This window comes from Primulina eburnea, chromosome 11 (assembly GCF_022965805.1).
Source record: "Primulina eburnea isolate SZY01 chromosome 11, ASM2296580v1, whole genome shotgun sequence".
NCBI lineage: Eukaryota > Viridiplantae > Streptophyta > Magnoliopsida > Lamiales > Gesneriaceae > Primulina > Primulina eburnea.
Window position 1 is genome coordinate 30947828 of NC_133111.1, and position 15444 is coordinate 30963271.

Genomic DNA, 15444 nt, shown 5'->3' on the forward strand with positions numbered 1-15444 from the left:
AGGGAAATAAATTGTTAATGCAGAGTACATTATGTATAAATAATTTCAAGTTACACAATTAAGTCACATGCAAATTTGTTCTTAATTCTCACTTCTTAGAAAATATAATTAATTCAATAAAAAATCAAAGGTCGACTGAAACATTAATAACACCATCGAACAAACAAATTTAGAAACTTCACCTGTAATATTTTCTTAAAATCTATAAGTTTTATTCCCATTATTTTCTAGTTATTACATTTCAATCCTCCCATTGATGAATACATATATACCACACTTAAATTTATCCTAACTATTGGAAACTTGTAATACTCAAACAAATGAAGCCACCACTATCTTCCTCCCCTTGCTCCGCCTCCGCCTCCGCCTCCACCACCCTCTTCCGAAAGGGTCGCCTTTCGCCCTATCTCTTTACTCTATTAGCATTCATCCTTTTCATTACCATCCTCCAAAGTGAAGACTTTACAAGTTACATATTCCACGCGGAATTCACTACCGATCGATCTTTTCACCGGGACCAAACCATATCATCTTCCACAAGTAAATTCGTATGACATAATTATTTCCCATATATACATTTCTCGTTTTCTAATATCACCTCAATCAGTAGTCAAGGGTTGGCCTGCATGAGCCATATATCTTCTCCTCTATCTTTATTTTTCTTTTCTATAATTTTTTTGTAATTTTCTTGTTCAAATACATACAAAACACGATTTAATTACTTCCCCTAACAATATCGAATTTTATTTCGTTACCATCCTAACTTCACTACTCATTTAATGTAACCTTTATCTGATTAGTTAAATGTTTGTGTCTACATTTTTTTTTTTTTTTTTTTTGGTTTTAGAGGAGAAAGTAGAAGAAAAGTTGGCATTTGCAATTGGAGAGAGTGAAAATAACTGCGATATATTCCACGGATTATGGGTGCAAGACGAGTCGTGGCCGATATACGAGGAATGGGAGTGCCCCTACATACAACCACAGTTGGCATGCCAAGCATACGGCCGGCCGGACAAGGGCTATCAACAGTGGAGATGGCAACCTTATGGGTGTTCCCTTCCTAGGTATTATTATCATTATTATATTTTTATTTTAACACAATGGCATGCTAAAAGGAAGCAATGTATATGGATAAATTTTGGAGGTATGATATCTTTACATATGTATCTATCAAATATATATGTGAGAGGTTGGTACCTACTATAATTGGAGAAACATCGTCTTTCCCTATACACGCGGTGCGTGTGTGTGTGCGTGCGTGCTAAATTTTAATATTAAATTTTTTTATACTATAATTCGGGGAACACCTTAAACGAGAACAAAATAATAAAAGCGAATTGTACGTTCAATAACTTTTTAATGCCTTTAATTACTTTTTAATGGCAGTTCTTTTCATTTTTGGCTTATTCATTGGCTTTCTAACCCATTTTTGGCTCGAGAATGACGATTTTGGAATTTGAAAAAAGATTTCACCAAAACGCAGTTTGTCGCTTTCTTTATTAGTAGTAATATGTTGTTAATGAAGGTCAAATCTTTAGCCAAGCATTATTTGCAACTTGTAATGCATGTTACAAGAATTCAATAATCAATTTTAATACATTGAATTTTTAAAATTTTAAGGAAAAAAATTAATGTTTTCGTTTCTAAAAAAATAAAATTTTAAAATTCTATATATAATTGGCTCACTACCAAACTTGATGATTAAAGTTAAATTTAATAGATAAGAGTTATACTAAAATTGATATCTCTTTAAAACAATGGTTAATCACAGTAATATGCAGATATAGGAAATTACAACAAATGTGACATGCAGGTTCAATGCGACATTATTTATGGAATCGCTTCGAGGAAAACGAATGATGTTCGTGGGAGATTCTTTGAACCGGGGGCAATACATTTCCATGGTATGCTTGCTCCACAGAGCCGTATCCGAAAATGCGAAATCCCTAAAAAATTCGGGACCAAATATGGTTTTTACTGCCAAGGTATGCATCGTCTTATTTGCAAATATTCTGTTATTGTTTATATGTTTTGCATGAACATTAAACTAGTTGATTGTTCTGCTTAAGCGCATCTGTTCCTGGATAAACATTCCGTTGGTTGAGATGTTATCAAAATGTCGTCGTGAAAATATTCGGAGAAAAATCTCTAATTGTACTATATACATGATATCGAATATTGTTGAAATGAATGACATTATAAAAAAATTGCTAACATGACACGGAGTCATTTCAGCTAATTTGTGCCAAAACGAGGGGGAAAAAGGAAAGGAAGCAATATAAATGTGGTAATTATAAGCCTCCCTCATACAGGAATTATATAATACTTTCCAATATGAAATGTAAATATTAGGGAAAAAGAGTTGTTATGTTGCACAATTTTTTGACTTGTAAATTTCTTCAAATTAATTTTTTTATTATTATTTAACCAAACCAATAATAGTATATGATAGACATGTTCAACATTGATTATAATATGGGGAAGTTAGCCATATCGTCCCTGAACTTGGACTATTTTGGCTTTTGGTCTAGTAAATCGTCAAAGTTAGTCTCAGTTCGACAATTGTTTTCTTCTTGTTTTTTACTTCTAATAATTTTTCATAATGGAACTATAAATTGTTGACATGACATCAGATCTTATTGATGTGTCTGATGACAAAAAAATATATTGCTGGAAAAGGATTTGAATAGAAAAGAAAGAAAAAAAATCATGTTCTGGTACTAATACAAAAATTATGACGATTTAGGAGACGATTTTTTTTGCAATTTCCCCTTAAAACTTAGGATATTCATACATTAAACTTGCTTTTGATAATGTGTTCAGGATTACAATGCGACGGTCGAGTTCTACTGGGCACCTCTTCTGTTAGAATCAAACGCAGACCACCCAAAAAAGAAAATAACTGATAGAATAATTCGTAAAGGTTCCATAGACGTGCATGGGAAACACTGGAAAGGAGTCGATATACTTGTCTTCGGTTGTTACGTGTGGTGGGCCAGAGGAGTAGAGTATATCAATATTTTGTAAGTTTATTTCTTAACCTTATTTTATTGTCTGATAATTGTAACATAAATCCTATGTATGCATTATATATTTCTATTTTTTATTTTAATAAATAAATTTTTTTTAAAAAAAAAAACAGGAGAGGTACTTTTGAAGATGAAGTAAAAGACGTTGTGAAGGTGCGAACAGAGGAAGCATATGGTTTGGCAATCGAGGGCATGATGGAATGGTGTGAGAAAAATATGGATCCCAAGAAAACCAGAGTCTTCTTCACTAGCATGTCACCTTTCCATCAAAAGTAAGTTAGTTGAAACAATGGTAAATTATTTGATTAATCACAAAATTGTATCTATTATATTATATATTTTTCTTGCTCTAATGAATTTTTTTAAAAAAACCTAACGACTTAATTATTCAAATATATATATATATATATATATATATATATATATATATTATATAAAATCAATTTCACTAGCATAGATATTAGTTATTGAAAGGAAAAATTTAAAATTAGGGCTGTTAAAATAAGCTAGGCTTGCGGTCATAGAAAATGGGTGAGTTAGGTTTACAATATCTCTTCCTGTTTCATTAATAGCGGGTTACAAGCTGCTCCACCGTGCCCTGCCTAGCTAATTTGACACAAAACTGGCTAGGACTGACCCGTCCAGACACTTAAAATATATGGGTTTGGTTCGGTTGGGTTGGCAATTTCCTACCCCATTGGCCCATTATATATGACAGCAATGTTCGAAACAATGCAGGAGTAGTGAATGGGGAGGGCTTCCGGATGGGAACTGCTACAACGAAACAACCTTGATAGATGATCCAACATACTGGGGATATGAGTGCAGCAAACCTATAATGAGAGTCATTTCTGAAGTTTTCAGCAGATCGCAGTTTCCAATCATATTTCTCAATGTCACGCAACTTTCGGGTTACCGAAAAGACGCGCATTCGTCTGTATACAAGAAACAGTGGGTCCCTTTAACTCCGGAAAAGATTGCGAATCCGATGAGTTACGCCGATTGTGTGCATTGGTGTCTGCCTGGGGTTCCTGATACATGGAATGAATTCTTGTTCTCTAAGCTTTTTTATCCTTGAGGTAATGGAAATGTCCAAGGGTTCGGTTTGCAGGAAGCTCTGGAAAAGCATGAAAATTCATGTAGACCACATTAAGACAGAAAAAATTTATGGGACAACAAAAACTTATATATAGGTATACTTTGTCAGTTGTTATCAATGATTTGTATATCTTTTTTCTAACTACAATTTTTTCGTCATCTTTATTTTGGATTTTCTATGTTGCGGTATTATCGTCTTAAATATTTGATCATGTCTTTTTGTTTCAATTTTTTGGCTTCTTGAAAATATAGAATAGTACTGTATTAATTGTTTCATTATTAATATACAAGACTTTGTTGTGTGACTTTCAATATTTTTCCCAGCTTCGAAAATGATTTTATTTTATTTCCATTTTAGCTACTTATAAATTAATGTACTTCATTTGTCTAATGTCAACCAATTGTTGCAACTTCCACTTCAGGGGTTTGATTTATTTTTCACTTCATGTGCACATGCTTAGAAGTAGTAATATAGATTCTATTAAGGGTGTCAAAATCAGACAGACCCATCAACCCGATACGGTTCAACCATAAAAAAATCAAGTTTGGGTTTGGGGTTTTCGAGTTGGACCCGATAGCTGATCCGGAAAAAATTATCGAGTTGGGTTGAGTTCTGGTTGACCCGAAAATTTTAACTTTTTTTTAAAAATATAATTAATAAATATTGCCAATATTTTTATATATTGTGTGTCTGAAAAATATTTATTGTATATTTATATCATAAATTTTCATAATTTATTATTTATTTTGAACATTATTTATTTTTTAAATAATTTTTTATTTGATTTAGTAAATATACTTTATTTTTCTATAATTAGATTTTCAAATTTAAATCATATATATGAGAGAGATTTTATTATTATGTGTTTAAATTAAAATATTAGTATTATTTTATTTAATTTTATTTAATTGTCTTTAAAAAAATTATAAAAAATTCAAAATCAGGTTATACAGGTTTATCGGGTTGATTCGGGTTCAGGTTCGGGTTGGCTCGGGATCAGGTTGAGCAATTTTTCAATAGTACTTTGCTCAACCTGACCCAACCAACCAACCCACTCGAATTGACACCCCTAGATTCTATAATAATTATTTAAAAATATCATTTCTTTAATTTTACTATTTGCAATAAAAAAAATTAGAGACATAGATTTCGTTTTTTTTCTTGTGCTTAATATTTAGACGAAGAAATTGGAGTATATAAAGACATTTTTAATGTTTTTAGAGAGTTATTATACTCCTCGGAGTCGTACATTAGAATAAAACAATCCATTAAAGAAAACATTGTTACAAACATTAATGTGCTTCTACTATTAGATATTCTCTCTCGATATGCCTGAACATGGATTCCGATGAAAAGTGAAACCATAATCAAACCCCATGAATATAGTTCTGATTCCGATTTCTAATAGTTCTGGTAACAATTTAAACAAAAAATTATTTTTAAAATTTAGAGGCAAAAATTAACAACATATTATTTGGGACAATAAAACTAATTATTCAATGATTATACAATAAAATATTTTTAATATTTATTTTTTGTTAAAAATATATAGTAATAAGACATTAAATTTATTTTATAAAATTAATATAATTTTAAGGCTTGTATGTACACTATAAAATCTTATAATTTTACTGATTTATGATTTTGGTTCTGATTCCCAAAAATAAGGAGCCAAAATTGAATCATAATTTTATGAGTCTGGATTCGGTTTGGAACTGAAAACAAAAACTTCGATTATGATTTTTAAGAGACAATCTGTAAGGAATTGTTGTACAGGAAATAAATATATTTAATGTGTATCAGAAGTTAGTGTTGTGCTCGGGTATTGTCAATACGAGCACACAACATGGAGCGAAAAAATTAATTATTAACACACAAATATAATTTTAATAAATAAACACCAGTTTTAAATTATGCACAAGTACGATTACTTGTGCAATGCCTCATGGCAAAAAATTCACTAGAAAAATTATGTAAATCGTTTACACTAAAACAATACTCGTGAGAAAACAAAACCAAATTCCTTGACGCTCCAAGGAATTAAAAATGCATTAAAATAAACCATATAAAAACTAGATGCATAAAATAAAAACATATTGCTTAAAACAAACACAACCACTCTTCGATCAACACTCTGCGTCAGTGTTGTTCTTGAGTATTGTCAACACCAATCAGCAACACGGTATATGTGAATCAATCACACAAAATCTTCAACACGAAAATCTTCAATATCAGAACTCTCTGTGTGTTCAAAAAAATCCAGCAGCTCTCATATGCTGTAAGTGATCAACCGATCACACAAAAACGTCTCATCAAATAGGCTCGGCTCTCATATATTTCTTCTATGCAAGAACTCCTTAGCTGACCTTTACGCGCACTCCCGAAAACCTCCAGCTAATCCTCTCCAAAACAAAGTGATCCACACTCACACAAAACTTCAGCACCTGCACAATAAAGTGACCACCCGATCACATAAAAATTGTAGAGCAAATATATGTTGGACTTTTATAATTTCTTCTATGTGAAAAGCTTCCTAGTTGATGCAGTCATCGATTCTCCCGAGAGTTCACAATTGCCGCGAGCAAACATATTAATGACGAGGTAGGCATTTTTGTTATGCTACTAATACTTGTACTTGCTCGCCTATTCTACCCAAGCATGGCTGAAGAAGAGTTACGGGGCGTAAAACAAAAGAATACGCTGATGGGCTGGGGGCATAATATGTGTAATGAGTCCGTCATTCACGATAAATAAAAAGAAAAAGTCATTCCAAAGACCCACACCCAAGTTCCATAGCTTTTGGTCCGCTATCCCGATCAGGATTTTCCTACCCCCTGCAGCTGTGAAGTTCTTCATATATGTATACTTTGCTTGACCTAAAATTCATTCCTTAAAATAGTCCTAGAAAATATATAAATAATTTTTTCATTAGAGATAACACTCTTTTAAACATGGATAAAATATCTTGGAGATAAAAATCATATTAAAACAAATCATATAATATCTAGATATAAATCAATCAAGTTCTTATCATCTAGAAATAAATCAAGTAAGATATCATAATTTAGAAATAAGTAAACCAAGATATTATCATTTAGAATTAAATCAAGCAAGATTTGATAATCTAGAAAGACAAAATCATAAATTGATAATATCAATTTAGCAAAATAATAAAGGAATAAAATATTCCTTTCAATTTCCCCCTTTTTGCCTTTCTGGACAAAACATCCAAAAATGATAATCTTGGTAAGCATCGCAGTCAGTTAAGCTCCCCTTGCATTAGAGTGTATCTCCCTCTGAGTCAAAGTTCATCTCCCCCTGAATTAAACATGTTAGAGCACTGGTGTTGTTGACAATGTTGTCAACACCATCATTACAAAACCTGAAAACATGAGAAGACATACAAATTAGAAATTCATTAATCACGCAAAGCAACCCAAAAACAACATTAAAGACAGAGTATGTGTATTCATTCAATCTCATCAGCTCCAGATGCTTCAGCATCATTCTTTTGCATTTTTGGTCCTCCTACTCCCTCTTTTTTGCCAGAATGTAAGCCAACTTCCAAAAGCAGACTATACTCAGCCACGTAGTAAGCAATGAATTCTTTGGCCTTTTGAATATCAGTGATATCATTGATGTCTTCTGTGATTTCATTTTCTTCATCTGCAGGGGTATTGTAAAATTCATTGATTACAGTCGAGGAGAACTTGACAATCATAGCAAATAGTCCTTGATCTGTGAAGAACTTAAGCCTTCAAATTTGGTTGGTCATACGCATCCATGTCAATGTTCTTCTTCTCAATCAATTCTCTTTTCACATAGAGAAGCCATATGATAAGGCAGCTTCAGTATAGAACTTGGTGGAGACAGAATGACTCACAGCATAATAAAAAGAGTCAGTGTTGTCAGCGGTGTTGACAACATCGTACTCAACACCAATAGTATCTTCAGCCACCTGTAAATTGTGAGAGAAAATTATAAAGGTATATCAGGAGCTACGCACAAAAACGCACAAAGAAATCACGAGGATAAGGAAAGATGCAAGAGCAAGTGAAAATAAGCAAGAGTAATTAACAGGCATTTAATGACAACAAAACATATTTACTCTTACACAAAAAATCGTTTCAATCATTCATCTCCGAAAAATCCGCACATTGAAGGTAGTATTTCCAAAATTTACCCAAAACACTAAATACGGTTCTATCCCAAAAACAAACAGTAAAATTGATTCAAACTCGTGTTACGTTGATTTAAAAAGAATATCTAGTGAAACTCACGTCGATTATAACCCACTGACACAAGTAGTCACATAAATTCAAAATCTAGGTAATCAAGGTTTTTATCAGCTGTTATAGGTCAGATACTGATATGTCACTGCACATGATAAATTCACGAAACAAAAATCAATATGCATGTCCTAAATATGCCTCCAAAATGATGAATTATCGAAATGTCAGGCAGTGCATAAATTGTGCTGTGTCTGAACTTGGTGTTGGCAACACCTCCTGGCAACACCACTGAGTTTTAGTCAAACTTCCATAACATTTTCTTTTCATACATAAATGGTAGCTCCCACACTAGAAGAACGGTCTTCAATTGACTCCCCTAGGTAGCTTTTTCCATAACTATTTTACTTAGAAGTGGTAGCTCCCACACTAGAAGAATAGCCTTCAATGGACTCCTCTAGGTAGCTTTTTCTATTTTCTTCTAAACAAATTTTTTTATTTACCTCTTTTCTGTTTTTCTTCTTATGCTCACATTTACCAAGTCAATTTTTCACATTGGACAAGATCACGATTTCCAGGAACATCCTCAACTACTCGATGCCTTTGATTGAGCATAGTTTACTCCTCAACATTTGATTGTAAGTATGAACACTCGTAGAGTACCTTTCAGAAATTGCCTTCACTGTTCAGACATTACAAAAATAAATAGGATGGTTATGATTATGCAGTATGCCTAGCATCTTAAAAATAGACATGCAAAAACGGTTTTGTCATCGGTGTTGGCAACACCCATGACAACATGTGTGTGTGATTATTGTACGCACATGCTGAGAGACTTCCGAAGATTGAAAAATCTCTTAAAGTCCAAATGTTTCGTGAATATATCATCCAATTGATTCTCAGTCCTAACAAATTCAAGTCAACTTATGTCTTTTCAACCAAATCTCGAATAAATTGATGTATTATGTCTATGTGTTTTGTAACGTCCTGAAAATCGGAAAGTCCACGTGAACCACATGCATGCAAGTTATTAAATTTCTTAGGTATTTTATTAAATTGTTTTAAAGAATTAAATGCATGATTATTTTATTAAATTGTGTTTAATTATTATTATGAATTTTATGTATTATTATTGCATGATAGAATTTATTTTATGAAATCTTAAAGATTCATGTATTAAAGATTTTTAAATTTGCAATTCACGCTGGAACGAAGAACGGAGACGGAGAAATTTTAAAGAAAATTATTTTTATTACACGATTAATTTTTATTAATTAATATAAGATGTTTTAAAGTTATTTTTAAAAAATTGGGATTTATTGGGTATTTTTAACCGCAAGATTTTAATTTTTAGTACGGTGCGTAAATTTTATCAAATCGGGGGATTTTTTAGGGTTCGGATAATATTTTCAAAAACTTTTCAACACGAAATATTTTTCGGGAGTGTGTTTGGATTTAATGAAACAACTTTTAAGCTCGTTGGACTTAAAACTCTTTTAATCTTTTAATTAAACCATTTAGGGTCATTAGTTATTTGATTAATAATTAATTAAAGATTATAATTGCTACCCTACAACCATTATCACCCACCACCACCTGCCGACACCCCATTTATATTTCAGTACACGGTTTCAAATAAATACACCAGCTGAAGGCCACGGTTGTTGGCTTGTTCTTGCATCCAAGGCTATCCGGCGTCTCCTCCGTCTCGTTTTCGTTCATCAACTATCTAAGGTCAGCATCATTCTTTTCTCATCACACACTCAATATTAGGCTGTTATATGTGCATACTCGTAGGGGTTAAAGGCATTGCAGGTTATGTTGTTTATGCATCGGTTTTCAAGAATTTGTACATGCTATATTATGCAAACTCACGTTTCCATGCATGCTGGTGTAAGGGGTTGCTGTCTTGGGTGGTTAGGAAGCTGTTTTGATCAAGGATATCAGTGGCAAGGGGCTGGAATTAAAGCTGGTGACGAGTGGAAGGAAAGTTGAAAGAGGTAGCCGAGAGTTGGGGTTTGAGGTGTTGTGATGGTTGTGGGGCACGGTCTGGTTTATGGGTCGGCTGGGGGCCTGGGGCTAGGGTTTGGTGTGTGTTTAAGGGTCCTAGGATGAGTCTCATTATGGTGGTTCATGGCCTGGAGCGGCAGCTAAGAGATTGAACAAAGAAAGCTGCGGCTGTGCACTTTGGGTTCGTGTAGAGCAAGTCACGGCTGTGGGTTTTAAGGCGGTTGCTGGACGGGGTCTGGGCGTGGGGCAGTGTTTTGGGTCATTCTTCAGGGTCCTAGGGAGGGCCTGGTGGTGTTGGTTCAGGGCTGGGTTGGCTAGGGAAGGTGGCTAGACTAGGAAGCAACCAGCTGCACCAATGGGAGACGGGTTAGGCTAGTCACGGATTTTGCTTGCTTTGGGGCTCAGGCATTAGTTCTGAGTTTGAAAGGGGTGTATCATGGTCTTAAGTTATGCCTAAGGGTTGGTTCTAGGGCCTGGTTCGGGTCCGGTTCAAGTCGGTTTAAGCATGAGAGTCGAATTAAGGAAAGATGGTGACTAAGGCTTTCGGGTTAGCACATGCTGGAAATTCCAGCAGCTTGCTGCCCTGTTATTCGAGTCTCTAAAGGTCTGGTTTTGAGGTTTTTAGGACCTTTTAGATGTTTTTAAGATATGACAAAAAGTTGGGAAAATTTTGGTTAAGTTTCGGTTCGATTCGGGTTAAAACCGGGACTTCGATCCAAGTTTTAAAACAATTTGGCTAAGTTATGAAATGGACTCGAGTTTACGTCTAGGAATGATTTTAAATATGTTTTGGGACATTTTAATGAGTTTGGTAAGCTTCGGGTCAATTTTAGAGGTCCAGGGGTGAAACGAAAATTTTTGGGTTCCTAGGGGCAAAATGGTCATTTTGCACTCGGGGTGAGGTTTTGGTCCTGGCAGCGCCCTGAGCACAAATTTACTATATTTTAAAGGTTTATGCATCATGATCACGATTTTTAAGATTTTATGAAAATATACGTTGCATGCTTGGTTTAAAGGAAAAATTACATATATGCATGTTTTTATTAAGTGGTGAATATGATGATGTTTTTGAAGGATGGGAGTTGGTTGTGACTGACGATGTATATGTATACGATGATATGATTGGAGATATCGTGAGAGAAAAGGCCCCAGAGGGAGCCCGTTTACGGGAGAAGGCCCCAGAGGGAGCCCGACGATCGTATTTCCATTGACATGATATGATGAGCTGAGGCCCGGGCTCAGTGGACGGGTAATGTTGTCACTGATGTCTCTCACCGTCGGGTACCACGGTTACATGTAGATGGATCCATCGATAGAGCTGATACGATAGAGATGATACGAAAGTCATAACTAATGAACTGAATTCAATTAAAAAGAAAATGTATACGTATATGACGACATGAGATGACATGCTTTAATACGATATGATTTTACATGACACGTTTACGTATATGATGACATGAGATGACATTCTTTAATACGATATGATTTTACACGACATGTTCATGTATATGATGACATGAGATGACATGTTTTGAGACGATATGATTTTACACAACACGTTTACATTATGCTTTTAAGTTCTTTAAAGATATGTTGGCATTAAGCTTTTTAAGTTCATGAAAGATATGTTGAGTATGATATTTTCACTGTTATGTGCCTGTATATGTACTTGTTATTCTTGGTACAGGCGTGTTGAGTCTTTAGACTCACTAGGCGTGTGTGATGCAGGTGACCTAAATGCTGAGGAGGCTGGAGGTGCCGAACTCTGAGTAGGCAGACTTGGTGGGTGACACGACCCGAGGACCACATGTTTTCCGCATTACTATTTATGAGATTGAGAGGAGATGAATATTTTCATACGTTGATGATTTTAAGAATTTTTATACGTTTATGTTTACGTATGATTTTATACGAGTTGGGTTATTTTAAACTGCGCTATTTTTACTGACAAATATTTAAGATCATTTTAAACTGTGATATTTTTTTATTGTAAAATAAAGACGATTATTTTAAATGTTATTTTGTAATTGCGAGTTTTTAAAAAAGAAAAAAAATATTTTCCGCATTTTAAAACGAGTAGACGCCACATGTTTTGTTCGAGAGTGTTGAATAGGATTCTTAGAAATATCTATAGAACTTGAGTTGTCACAATATACCATCATGCAATTGCTTAACTTGCAATCCAAGAAATAAAGTTAATTATCCTACCATGCTCATTTCGAATTGTGATGACATGCAATTCACAGTGTTATTCACAAGCATTTGAGATGAAGCACTGAAAATAATATCATCTACATACACTTGACAGATCAAAATATCATATTTCACTTTTTGAATGAAAAGAGTTTTGTCAACCTCACCTCGTTTGAAGCCCAAGTTTATCAGATTGTCAGCTAACCTACCGTACCATGCCCGTGGAGCCTGTTTAAGTCCATACAGGGCCTTCTTCAATTTGTAGACTTGGTCCACGTGGTGAGGATCTTTAAATCCCCTAGGTTGACTGACATAGGCTTCCTCATTCAAAATGCCATTATTATTATTATTCTTGGGTTCAATTTGAGACACAAAACACGAGTGACTTATCTGGGAAAACGTGAAGCTCATGCAGATTAAACCAATCATTTTGCGGTAGTCCACCTTTTCTTTGTTTCTTGTTTGCACACCATCATGTAATTCACCAATGATTTTTGATGATGGATGATTCTTCTGAATCTTGTTGGGAATTTCTTTTTCACAATTGATCACCACATCATAATTATCATCGTTACCATTATCCACAATTTCTGTTTGGTTCAGAGGCGGTGTTGTGCTTGGTGTTTCTTCACTGGTCTCAACACCAGACTCAACAATGTTTCTGATCAGTGACTCACTTATATCCAGCAATTCTTCTACATCAGCCTCCGGTGTTTTAACTGTCAGATCTGCAAGATCATCAAACACAACGTTAATTGATTCCATTGTAGTCTTAGTTCTCAGATTAAATACACGATAAGCACGACCATTAGTAGAGTATCCAAGAAAAAAACATTTAACACTTTTTGAATCAAATTTAGCTAGATGATCTCTATCATTCAGCACATAACATACACATCCAAAAATATGAAATATTTAAGGTTTGGTCTTCTTCCCATTATAATCTCATATGAGGTCATTGTAGAACCACTCCTTACGCGGTTGGAAATGTTACATGCCGTATTTAAAGCTTCGGCCCAAAAACATTTTGACACATTTTTAGAACTAAGCATGACCCGAGCCATTCCTTGAAGGGTTCTATTTTTCCTCTCAGCAATGCCGTTTTGTTGGGTGGTCTTTGGAGCTGAAAATTCATGAGTGATACATTTCTTATCGCACAGAGAAATAAAATGAGAATTTTTGAACTCCTTACCATGATGGTTCTTATTTTAACCACCCTCATATCATACATATTTTTTATCCTAGCATGCAACTTCTTAAAAGTATCAAATGTATCATATTTTTCTCTAAGAAAACTTACCCAAGTAAAATGCGAAAAATCATCAACACAAACAAAGGAATATTCTTACCACCCAAGCTCTCAACTTCCATCGGACCCATTAGATACATATGCAAGAGTTCAAGGTACCGTGTTGTCCCAAAGTGTTGCAAAACCGGGTGCGCAACACGTGTTTGTTTACCTTTCTGACACGGTCCACATACATATGAGTTACCTGAGCTTAAATTTGGCATACCTCTCACAGGATCATACTTACACAGATTCTTCAAAGTCTTGAAGCTCACATGTCCTAATTTTTGATGCGATATGTATAAATCACTCACATTGGCACTTCGGAAACCATCACCTTCTCCCAATTGATAGCAATTTTCAGCAGAACGAGTACCTGACATTACACAAACATTGACATCATTAAAAACTTAACAAATATTTTTATTGAACTTAACATGTAAATCATCATCACAAAGTTGACATATGCTTATTAAGTTTGAGTTAAGTCCTTCAACGTGTAGAACATTATGAAGTTCAGGAAGCCCATCAATATTCAGGGTTCATTTGCCTACAATTCTTCCTTTGGCACCACCACCATATGTTACACGCCCATTTTTTATTTCAACATAATTCGTGAGGTGTTCTTTAGATCCGGTCATGTGGCGTGAGTACCCACTGTCAAAGTACCATGTACCTGCAATGTTAGTTTTTAAAAAAGTAAAAATGACATTGGATCGAATAACAGTTTTGGGTACCCATGTTTTCCTTGTGGAAGTTTTTTTGACTGCGATATTGTGCTTGGTGTTGTGCAACACCCGATTTGATTTCCAATTCAGGTAGTCATCTCTGAGTTTGTAGCAGAAGGGTTTGATGTGCCCAGGCTTATGACGATAGTGGCAAATAAAATGTCTCTTTCTTTGCTTTGGTTTAGAAGTTGACACGAGCTTCTTGGTTTGTAACATCTTCACTAGCAGGTCAACTTCCAAATGAGGGGAAGAAGCTCTATTTTGTTTCGGCCTTTGTTCCGAAGCTAGCTTTGAGATTGGCAGAGTCTTTATAGGAGAGTTTACCATTAAAGAGAGAGAATTGTTTTCAATTCCATTTACAAACATAGTTGATTTTGATCCAGAGTTGGAAGATTCTCCAATCTCATGTATGCTTTCGACATATCCAAGACCAGTTCTGTTCTCTTTTCCAATTGTCAGCATTGAGTCAAGTTTTGTTGAACTTGAGTTGAGTTTTGCGAGAGTTTTTGAGGACTTCTCAAGCTCATCCTTGACTTTGCACAGTTCAAGATCCTTCTTGCTAAGCACAATTTCAAGTCGAGAAATACATTCCTTCAAATGAGTATTCTCCTTGGTGAGGATCAAATTTATTTTATTTCTTTTGATCCAATCTTCGTATAGCTCTTCATACATAGCCTGCACACTTTCAAAGGTGAGTTCATCATAATCAGTATCCTGGATTTCATGTTTACCCGAGTCATTTTGAGATAACACCGTGCGGGTTGACTCGCAGCCAGCACTTTTCCTTCAAAACAACAGTGTTCGTAGATAGTGCGTTCATTGGGATTCTGTTAAATTTCCTTGAAAAAAAAAAACAACAATAAAC

The 15444-nt window shown here is 34.6% G+C and overlaps 1 protein-coding gene across 3 annotated transcripts; it reads left to right on the forward strand.

Moving 5' to 3' along the window:
* The first annotated feature begins 320 nt into the window (after nucleotides 1–320).
* On the forward strand, nucleotides 321–4125 carry LOC140804971 (protein trichome birefringence-like 33). 3 transcript variants are annotated; one of them, XM_073161141.1, is made up of 6 exons: nucleotides 321–548; nucleotides 850–1064; nucleotides 1814–1985; nucleotides 2824–3023; nucleotides 3143–3301; nucleotides 3768–4125. In XM_073161141.1, exons 1-6 carry the CDS (start codon nucleotides 321–323, stop codon nucleotides 4105–4107), a joined length of 1314 nt encoding a protein of 437 aa, XP_073017242.1. In that variant the 3' UTR covers nucleotides 4108–4125. The 3 variants fall into 3 exon arrangements, with proteins under 3 accessions (XP_073017242.1, XP_073017243.1, XP_073017244.1); XM_073161142.1 differs by having other exon boundaries at nucleotides 853–1064; XM_073161143.1 differs by having other exon boundaries at nucleotides 321–540; nucleotides 848–1064.
* The last annotated feature ends 11319 nt before the right edge of the window (nucleotides 4126–15444 follow it).

Bases quoted from the DNA above. Each gene is read 5' to 3' on its own strand.
- LOC140804971 (XM_073161141.1), top strand. From the start codon at position 321: ATGAAGCCACCACTATCTTCCTCCCCTTGCTCCGCCTCCGCCTCCGCC. The intron at 549-849 runs GTATGACATAAT...TTGGTTTTAGAG, and splicing joins CATCTTCCACAAGTAAATTC to GAGAAAGTAGAAGAAAAGTT. The intron at 1,065-1,813 runs GTATTATTATCA...TGTGACATGCAG, and splicing joins TATGGGTGTTCCCTTCCTAG to GTTCAATGCGACATTATTTA.